The sequence below is a fragment of the Glycine soja genome, chromosome 11 (genome assembly GCF_004193775.1).
Source record: "Glycine soja cultivar W05 chromosome 11, ASM419377v2, whole genome shotgun sequence".
In the NCBI taxonomy this organism is placed as follows: Eukaryota; Viridiplantae; Streptophyta; class Magnoliopsida; order Fabales; family Fabaceae; genus Glycine; species Glycine soja.
This window is the reverse complement of record NC_041012.1, coordinates 35,836,787-35,847,085: the sequence shown is the minus strand read 5'-3', so window position 1 is coordinate 35,847,085 and position 10,299 is coordinate 35,836,787. Positions and strand designations below refer to the sequence as shown.

Genomic DNA, 10,299 nt, shown 5'->3' with positions numbered 1-10,299 from the left:
CTGTAAATATTTCTCTAAAATTGTTTCATTTTTTTATTAACACAATAAAGCAAATAATAGACATAATGTATTTATGTATCAATAAGCATGGAAGCCTGCAATAACATACTCCTTCTTAAAGTAAAACAACAACAATGATAAGTCATTTTAATATTATTAATCATAGTTTGTACGAGTCACGAATGTGCTAAGAAAATACTAATAATCATCCATGGAAGCCAATAAATATAAATAAAAAATTTTTCTTTGGTGGACTAAGAACTAGTTGTAAACCGAAAGAGCTGTGTTAGAACTTAGAAGCGGCGAAGGAAGAAGAAGAAAAAAAAAAGGAAAGCGACGCAGAGTTTAATTGACTAATATACAATGACAAGTACAACCACAAAAATATACCATTAACTATAATATTGTTAGCATTAGACTATTACCGGTAATTATAATTATAATTAATAGTAATTAATATTACACGTCTTCTCTTTCTTATTTTCTTCCTCTCTCTGTGTCTGTCCTTGCGACAGAAACAGTGAAAGAAACCCCAGCAAACGGGATTTGTATTGCAGCAACAAAGGTTAGGTTGGCATTTGAGTGAAAAGCTTAATCATCCCATGGAGACCAACAACAAACAGCAGAAGAAGAAGTGGTTTATTCCACTGGTTCTGTCTCTACTACTGTCCACCCTGCTCATACTTTTTTCCATCTTCGTCTCCTCCGATTCCTCCTCCCTGCTCTACCTCTACCGTACACGTGGCAGGGTGGAGGAGCCTCGTTTCGTGGAGTCAAAGCTGAGGTTGTCCGCCACGTCATCCAGTGACTCTGTTCCCAGGATCGCGTACCTGATCTCGGGGTCAATGGGCGATGGCGGCACTCTGAAGAGAACCCTCAAGGCCCTTTACCATCCCAGGAACCAATACGTTGTGCACTTGGACCTCGAAGCTTCTTCTCAAGAAAGATTGGAGCTTGCAAACTTTGTGAAGAACGAACCTCTCTTTTCCAAAGTGGGCAATGTTAGAATGGTTGTTAAGGCCAACTTGGTTACTTATAGGGGACCCACTATGGTCACTAATACTCTCCACGCTGCTGCCATTTTGTTAAAGGAAGGTGGACTCTGGGATTGGTTCATCAATCTCAGCGCTTCCGATTACCCTTTGATCACTCAAGATGGTACCCTCTTTATTTTTCTCTCCCTTGACTTTGTTTCTGTTTTGATCAGTCAGTGTTTTTCTTTTTGTTGGTTTCTGTGTGTTTTAGGGAAATTTTGTTGATTTGTTATCTGTTTTCAGTTTTGTGTTAATTGATTTAAATGCTGCTTTTTTGTTTTTGAATGCATTTCTGAGATGTGATGTGAGAACCAGATGTGTATCTTGTTGGTAATTTTGCTCCGAGTTTCTGAATTTTAAATTGGTGTGATCTGGTTTCAATCTGTTTCCAAGTTGTTCCATTTGTTGGTTTGCTCATCAATGAGTTGTTTGTTTTTGTCAGCAGACAGGCTTGTTCCCCTCTCTCTCATGTTGTAGCCCGGGGTGGTGGGGGAGGAGGAATACCAGGTTTCAGTTAAAAGTAAAATTGCTTCCAACTCCACTAGTTTTTCATTGTTGCTTGTTCATTTATTAGTTAATCTTTTGAAGAGTAACCACTAACCACTATGCCATGTATATTTGATGCATAATAATATTCGTATTAAATAAATAAATTTCTGTTATGGATTTTATGATGATTTGCTAGTTAATTATACTTAAATCTGTAATTTGTTGAAACTTACTAGAGAATGTGAACTGTGAATTATGTTACCCTGTTTTCACAATCACCTGCTACATCTCTTTTGCTCAACAGATCTGCTGCACACACTGTCATCAATTCCAAGACACCTTAACTTTATTGAGCACACCAGTGATATTGGCTGGAAGGAGTAAGTTGTTAATCCTTTCCTTCAACCTGTGTTTTATTACATGATTCACTTCATTTTCTTCAAAAGTAACATTCAATTTTGTGAAATATCAAACATATCTCTAGTTTTTAAGTAAATCTTCACTGTTTTTTTTTTTCAATAGAGATCAGAGAGCCAAGCCTGTTATCATTGATCCAGCTCTTTATAGTGTCAATAAATCTGATTTATTTTGGGTGACAGAGAAAAGAAATGTTCCCACAGCATATAAGCTGTTTACAGGTGAGAAACTTGGAATCTGATGCCCCTCATCTTGATTAAATCTCTATTTTGTTATTTTTCTCTTGCCACCTTTATTATTTTGCTCTTTCAAATATGTAGAATGTTTCAGTAGTATGAGACATGTAACCCTATAATAAATTAAAGATATTACATAAACCAAAAGAGCAGGGGGGAAAAATCTGAAAATTGAAGTTAAACAGCCATGATGGAAGAGAGAGAGGGGGGTAGAGTAATGATAGTGTTGTGAATCCTACTAATAAAGATGACTGCAGTAGCCTGTGGTTTTTAGTATAATTACCCAGGCTTACAGCACCTTTTCACCTTTCTCCATTCTTTTCCTTTTCTCTCTTATTGCTACAGTTTTCACATCTGTCTGGAATTCAATATCCCATATGTCTCTCAGGTACTGATTGCCATTAGTAATCCTAATTATGCCTTTGGCAAACATTATCATGAGCAGTGTATCCCTTACCCATAAACTCATATCATTCATACAAGGGGTCTAATTGCATATGCTTATTCTGGTGTCCTTTCCCTCAATTTTAAGTTGACAAATGCCAACAGGTGCACTAAGGACATTGGTTAATTGAACAAGAGAAGAAAGTATTCCTGGAAAAAGATAACATTTATTACATCAAATATACAAAAATCATTTAATGCTTAATTTTTAAAGTAATTAACAGCATTTAGTGAAGTGTATTAAGTCATTTAGGTGCACCTTAACTTACGTCATTAGGCCATTTGTTAGCAGGATCCTTTTAAGTTTGTTTCAACATGAAGCCATTTGCAGCTAAACTCCCACATGAGATCACCTAGTTTACTTGAATCTATGAAATACAGCATTTTATCATCTCAAGTTTTTTCAATAGTTGTCCATAAGTGGAAGGCTTAGAATCCAGCTCTATGCTATCTAAGTTTTGCTATACTACTTGATTTTGCTCAGGTTCTGCCTGGATGATGCTCTCTCGCCAATTTGTTGAATATTTGTTATGGGGATGGGATAACTTGCCTAGAATTGTCTTGATGTATTATGCCAATTTTCTATCCTCCCCTGAAGGGTATTTTCACACAGTCATCTGCAATGCTGAGGAGTTCCGAAACACCACTGTGAACCATGACCTCCACTTCATATCATGGGACAACCCTCCAAAACAACATCCACATTTCCTTACAATTGATAACTACCAGAAAATGGTTGACAGCAACACTCCCTTTGCTCGAAAATTTGGCAGGAATGAACCACTCTTGGATAAGATTGATACTGAACTCTTGGGACGAAATGAACATGGTTATGTGCCTGGCAGGTGGTTTGACCAAGCAAATCCAAACATCACCGAATCATATTCTGCCATAAGAAATATCACTGAACTTAAGCCTGGCCCTGGGGCAGAAAGGCTTAAACGCCTTATCAATGGTTTGTTATCATCAGAAGATTTTCACACTAAGCAGTGTTCTTGACACCCAGGTTTAAACACCTTGCTATGGTCATTGCTGTTTTTCCATCACTCAACAGCAACAAGCAAACAATTATGATGTCCAGTTGACATCCGAGGTTGTTCTGAGACCAACAAACACGAAATATGAGAAGACAGATCAGAAAACATAAGGAACCATTTCTTCAAAACCACGGCTTCCCTTCAACTTCTACTATTTTTACACAAATTTTAACGTGACCACACATTTGTAGTCAATATGTATCCATTGATTCGCATGATTTATTAAATTTTATGAATGACAAGGACTTGTCATCAATGCAATTGTTGTACTCCTTAGAATGTCTTTATAGCAAATAAGAGATTCAATTATATAATACAGGGGTAGAATGCCTGGTACGGTTAGGCTGAAAGTGCACAAGTCCGTGAGAAGTACTCTCCTAGTCTTTTATACAAGGACATGCTCAAGTAGATGCCAGTTATTTTGCCTTCTTTTCTCTCTCCCTTTTGTCGAGTTATTACCCTCATGAGTTGAGGTACATTATTTTCTTTTCATGAATGAACATTTGTTAAGCCGTTAGGCTCTTGCGAACAAGTGAAAAGGGAGATCATTTACTATTAGACCAATTAGTGCCCTCTAAATTCAGCATGTTGATAAAAGAATAAAGCAACTTGCACTTTTTGTGCCTGTGCATTGGAGGGTAGGGATCATCTGCAGGGAACCGATCTACATTATATGGCTCTTATGCTGTATCTTGGTTTCTTTTTCTTTACTGTTTTTAACATACCAGTGTTGGCTATGTTTTCCTTCCCCTTTCTGCACTTCTTATGCACGAACATGTATTTTATTACATTTTTAATCAATGATTATAGCATCAAATTTTACTTTTAAAAACAAACTCCTCACTTTAAAAGATTCATTTTGTTTTCTTCACAGTTCAAAATTCAAACAGTTGACAGTAAACTAAAAATAAATAAACAAAGGCTTAAATATGTTTTTAGTCTCTTAAATTTGAGTAATTTTCTTTTTAGTCCTTTAAATTTAAAGTTATTTTTTTTAATTCTCAAAATCCATAAAATACTCTTTTTAATTCTCACACATAGTGTAAGTCAAACTAAGAATAAGAGATACATAATTTGTGACATATTTTCCCGGTTATAATTTGATTTTCTATTATATACTTTAAAGCACAATTATCTCATAGTTTAAAGTTGCTAGAATCAAGTTAATAAAAAAGTTAAAGTTATTAATGCATATTTATTTATTTTTTGTTTTGACTTGATTTTGATAACTTTTAACGGTAAAAAAAAATGTTTTTTTATTCGTAGAAAAATTATATTTTAAGATATAAAATAAAACATTAAATTTTGACCGTCAAAAGTTATCATAAATTGTTAATCTCTTATTTCTTGTTTAGTTCACACTGTACATAAAGATTAAAATAATATTTTGCGGATTCTAGGAATTAAAAAAATAATTTTAAAATTGAAAAACTAAAAAAAAAAGACTTGAATTTAAAAGACAAACATATTTAAGTCTAAAATTAAAATAATACAATCACAATGCCCACAATGTGTAGTCTCTCAACAAACTTAGTCTATCTTTTTGGTTTAATGTTGAATAAAAAAAAATACAAATTCTTACTTCTCATAAAAGGTATATGAGAATGTGTGTCTCTTATCTATCTAGCATTAAACTAAACAAAGGCTTAGTCCCATAACTCTAAAGATTTTGTTGCTTCACCATTCAAGAGGAAAAGCAGCAAAATCTTCATGACCTTAGCCCCCAAGCTCCCTTGCTCTTGCATCTTCTAAAGCAATGAATGTCATAAAGCTACCAAATTCACATTTTGAGTTGAGTTATTTGTGACCTATTAAATTTTGACTCGTTAAATGTTTGATCAAATTTATTTGTTTAATTAAATAAACTCAAGTTTGAGATTATATTCAATTATTTAATGAGTCAAGCTCAATTTTTATTAGCTCAACATTTATAATTTGTGAATACCTTATCGATTATTAGTGAATAATTTCAGAAAAAAAGTTTTTTGAAAAGACACATCTCTTTCAACCATTTTGAAAAGGCACGGTGAGCCTATATATATGTGTCTGACTTAAAAAAGTATGTGAGAGATTCTAAAAGAACTTAATTATCAAATGCTCCCTCAATAACTCTTGGATAAACACTTGCAAATCTATTGAGAATTCATCTAAGGACTTCAAATTGTATCATCATCTTAAAAAGAGAGAAATTCCTCTAGGATCTTCAATTTGTATCATCCACTCTAAAGGAAGAGAAATATTTCTATTCATCTCAGAAAGTAAGTTGTAATCACAGAATTGATTGTCTCTTGGATTGTGAGAATTGTAATCAAGAGACGAGTTGCCTCTTGGAGAATATTGAACACAAGGATGAGGGTCTCAAGGTGTGTTCAAAGTGTAGAGGTAGTGAAAACTGGGTTACTTGAGGACCGAATATAGGCACAGGAAGTGGCCAACCAATATAAATCGAGATTACAATTCTCTTTTTTCTTATCTTATTTATTTTATTGCAATCAAATTTGTCTTACACATTTAAAGAACATTATTAAATTAATTGTTATTTCTTTTTCTACATTTTGAAACTTATGATTTAAAAGGGGTTAAAAGTTTATTAGTAGAAAATTTTGTAAGACTTATTTCACTCCCTCTTAAATTATTGAAGCCACTTGTCCAACATCATGCCACATGTTTAGTACATATTTCTATATCACACCACAAAAATATTGAAATTACATTTGATTAATATTTTTAAAATAAATAATAAAGTTACATACTTTATTTGATTATTTGTTTTATAAAAAAAAAGTGTATTATTCGTGCATTACACAACAAAATTAAATTAAAATAGAAAAATGTAAATGTGTTAAACTATATTTTAAATTTGATAGAGAATATGATATTATAAAAAAAGTTTACTAGAATATAAGACAAAAATATAATTCCCTTAGTCCATGATCATTATCATCCTAGGTTTTTTTTTTACATAAGTAAAAGAATTAATAAATAGATAATAATAATATTTTTTCAAAAATTAATGTTATTATTATTAATTTAATTTTAATTTTTATTATCTATCATTAATATTTTAAATGATATAAGTAAAAAAATAGTTAATATTACACTAAAAAATTAAAATAAGAATTATTTTGAGTCTATTTCTTTACATGACAATTATTATGATTAATTTTCATAAAGAAAGTATTTTGGAAAGTGTATATAGACTTTAAGAGAAAAGAAACAGACAAGAAAAAAAATTAATGTATTGAAAAAAAATTAAATATACTTAAAAATTCTTAAATTTATTAAAAATATTAATAATTCCATTAAAGTTTATGTTAAATGTGATTATAACTTTATAATACAAATTAGAGTAAATTAACAACAGATTGTCTTTTTTTATTTATTTATAAAGTCTCTTGATTTTAAAAAACAAAAAATATATTTTTTAAAATAAAAATTGATCCATATACTGATACATCATTACTCTGAAAAAAAGTAAAAAACTATACTCCGTTAATCGATATGTTTCACTTAATAAAAAAACTCTTTATTCTCTCTCTAGCAGAGGAAACACAAACAGTCGAAGCAGGGTGTTATCGTCTAGCAGATCCAAATCTGGAACTGAAATCCCCTTCTCCATTCATTGAGTGAAGCTTCAGCTTCGATAACGAACACAGTCCTTTTCCATGGCAAATGCCTGGAAAAGAGATAAGGCCACCAGACTCCTCTCCCCAAAGCTACTGTTCCTACTCTTCTCCTCCACTCTCATAGTCTTCTTCTTCTTCGCATTCCTTACCTCACGCCCCTCAAACCCCGCCACCACCCTCACCGCCTTCAACACCCGCCTCTCCTTCAATGCAATCTCCCCCTTCGACTGCACCGCCTCCCCTCAGGCCCACCCCGTCGTCGCCAACACCGTCGAGGGCGTCCGCTACCCCTTCCTCTTCTCGCTCTCCGATTTTGGAACCTTACCCGACAAGCCCCACAAGAACATCGTGAGGATGCTCAAGGGCAAACCCTTTCGGAAACCCGACATCTCCGTTACGGTTCAGGAGGTTCTCGAGAAGGCCAGGACTGAGGGTAAGGATGGGTTTTTTGTCGACGTCGGTGCCAATGTCGGCATGGCGTCCTTCGCCGCCTCCGCTATGAGGTTTCGGGTTCTGGCTTTCGAGCCTGTGTTCGAGAATTTGCAGAAGATCTGTGAAGGGGTTTACTTCAATAGAGTTGCGGATTTGGTCACTGTCTTCGAGGCCGCTGCGTCGGATCGCGTTGGCAACATTACCGTTCACAAGGTCACTTGTCTTTATCATTTTTTTATTTAATTTTGATTTGCCTTTGAATTTTGGTTTTCTGTAAGTTTATATAGTCAACTATAATGAGGGATTGTAGAAGAAGGCTTAGGTTAGTTGGAGTGTTGGATACTAATCAAATTAGCTTAGAAAATAATCATCTAAAGTGCAGAGATAAAAGTGGAGGAGATTGTTTCTGGTTAAGATAAATAGATTTGCGAAAATGACAAGTTGATAGCCCACTTCCTTGAACTTCTATTGTGGTTTTCCACTCTCAAAAGGGTGAAGGTGAATCAGCTCAAAATTTCTGGTAGGACATTTTGGAATTTCATGATAAACTTACTTACATCTTAATCCTTCTTTGCATGATTGTCGATGGAATGCCATATGTAAATATAATTTATTAGGATGTTCTTGAGTTGATTCTAGTTAAAGGATAGGAAGCAATTAATGATATTTCAGTTAGTCTATTTAGTTTATGTTGGAATAGGTTCGGTGTTACAGAATAAGGTAAATCAATCAAAGCATATTTTATCATCTTCTCTGGAAGTTATTAAAATGGTAAATAAGGCAGACCCAGCATGCCATTTATATGGAGCTATTATTCAGGATATTCGCACTCTTGCAAAGAGAGAAGGAGTGTGTGTGTGAGTTCATGTTTTGCATAAGGATAACCAGTATGCAGATTTATTGGGAAAACAACACATGCATGTGTGAGGTATAGGATTGCTTGGATCTTTATCTTACTGGTGGCAGCATCCTCATGAGTTTTCCCTTTGTTAGCTGACCAATCTTCTGTTAGCTTCTTAAAAGCTATATTTTTTGTTGTATTCTCTTGTCTAGCAATTCAAAAGATTCTTAGCTTCCCATTTGGAGTTATGTTGAAGCTCAAGGATATTTTTTAGATGAGCTATTTTGGATCATTTGAGGTGACCATAAGATTTTGAGAGACCTGATTAGTTCAGCTAGTTGGGTTGGATGGAGATTTAAATAAGGTCTTAGGTTCAGGTGATGGTAATGACTTCCAATTGTGCCCCCACAATATCCCCAAATTTCTGATTAAAATTTTGTTAGGGCAGGCTAGTCCTTTCACATGGCATATTTTGAATGATGATCTGTTTATCCGTTAGAAAAGCTTATTTAAAGAGCCAGCTTGTCTGCTTTGGTTGGATAGACTTGGATGAGTGCCATAACTTGTAAGTCTCAAATCTCCTCCTCACCAGCTTGAAAAGTGGCCTCCAAAGATTTAATATGTTCATTTAAGCTGGTTTCTATAGCATCTTCAAAATAATGCACAAGATGGACTGTGTGCTATGGTCGAAAAAGTGTTTGATAGTTTGAAAAAGATGCAACAGAAATCTGTTTTTGTTTTTGGTTTTAATTATACTTGTCAAGTTGACTCCATGATTTTATATCAAAGTTCCTTTTTTTTTCCTCCAATGAAATGGATTTGGGGAGAAATCTATATCTTCTTCCGGGTGAGAGTTAGTAACCATTAAAATCTATAAGCCAAGTCCTCATTGTTTCGGACATGAAAAATAAAATGACAAGAAAATGAATTACTTTATTTTACATTGCAACTTCTGCTTGTCTTTCAATGCTGATTAATTCAATTTTACTTGATTTTCCAGTTGGTGGGTAGGTTGGACAACAGTGCGATTTCTGCCACAGGTGCAAAGTTGGCATTTAAGTCCAATGAAGAGATAGCTTTTCAAGTAAGGACTGTTCCTCTTGATGAAGTGATTCCGAAATCAGAGCGTGTGCTTCTGCTTAAAATAGATGTTCAGGGCTGGGAATATCACGTTCTTAAAGGAGCATCAAAGTTGCTCTCAAGGAAAGGAAGCCAAGCCCCTTATCTCATATACGAAGAAGATGAGCGCTTGTTACGGGCCAGTAATAGCAGTGCAAAAGAGATTCGAGACTTCCTACGTAGTGTGGGTTATCATGATTGCACCCAACATGGCACAGATGCACACTGCGTCAAGAAGGATTGATCATAATTTTGGTTTTTAGTTTTTGCTGCTCCTAGATGGAAAACCAAGTTATTGCCAGTTGACTATGTCAGCTAATTCTTGAGTGGTGGATTGATTGCTGATGGAAACGAGTTAAGACGGGTGGCAACTACATCGCTAACTGCAAGCTGCTTCGTGATCTCTCTATCTGTCCACGTAGTTTGAAATGCATGTGTTATTGGACAAGCATCACCTATGATTCTTGGGTAGGTCTGTTTGGGTTTAGGTCTTGTATACATGCCTTTATTTGTAGGCATTTGTTTAATGAGTTCCACAAATTTCCAATTATATATTGAAATCTATTTATAAAATACTTGTGTATCAATTTCTCATGTTTGATATGTCAACTAATATGGAGTCCT

The 10,299-nt window shown here is 34.4% G+C and overlaps 2 protein-coding genes across 2 annotated transcripts; both read left to right on the top strand.

Annotated features, from left to right (window-relative positions):
* The first annotated feature begins 449 nt into the window (after window positions 1–449).
* On the top strand, window positions 450–4,221 carry LOC114377384 (beta-glucuronosyltransferase GlcAT14B-like). The gene is made up of 4 exons (XM_028335863.1): window positions 450–1,158; window positions 1,828–1,903; window positions 2,046–2,161; window positions 3,105–4,221. The coding sequence occupies exons 1-4, from the start codon at window positions 603–605 to the stop codon at window positions 3,617–3,619; spliced, it is 1,263 nt and encodes a 420-aa protein (XP_028191664.1). The 5' UTR covers window positions 450–602; the 3' UTR covers window positions 3,620–4,221.
* A 2,942-nt stretch (window positions 4,222–7,163) lies between these two features.
* On the top strand, window positions 7,164–10,248 carry LOC114376510. The gene is made up of 2 exons (XM_028334672.1): window positions 7,164–7,928; window positions 9,557–10,248. The coding sequence occupies exons 1-2, from the start codon at window positions 7,323–7,325 to the stop codon at window positions 9,917–9,919; spliced, it is 969 nt and encodes a 322-aa protein (XP_028190473.1). The 5' UTR covers window positions 7,164–7,322; the 3' UTR covers window positions 9,920–10,248.
* Window positions 10,249–10,299: the final 51 nt, after the last annotated feature.

What these genes read in the sequence shown, in the direction of transcription:
- LOC114377384 (XM_028335863.1), top strand. Translation starts at nt 603, where the DNA reads ATGGAGACCAACAACAAACAGCAGAAGAAGAAGTGGTTTATTCCACTG. An exon ending in CCCTTTGATCACTCAAGATG is followed by an intron (nt 1,159 to 1,827) that starts GTACCCTCTTTA and finishes TTTGCTCAACAG; the next exon opens with ATCTGCTGCACACACTGTCA. An exon ending in AGTGATATTGGCTGGAAGGA is followed by an intron (nt 1,904 to 2,045) that starts GTAAGTTGTTAA and finishes TTTTTTCAATAG; the next exon opens with AGATCAGAGAGCCAAGCCTG.
- LOC114376510 (XM_028334672.1), top strand. Translation starts at nt 7,323, where the DNA reads ATGGCAAATGCCTGGAAAAGAGATAAGGCCACCAGACTCCTCTCCCCA. An exon ending in GCAACATTACCGTTCACAAG is followed by an intron (nt 7,929 to 9,556) that starts GTCACTTGTCTT and finishes TTGATTTTCCAG; the next exon opens with TTGGTGGGTAGGTTGGACAA.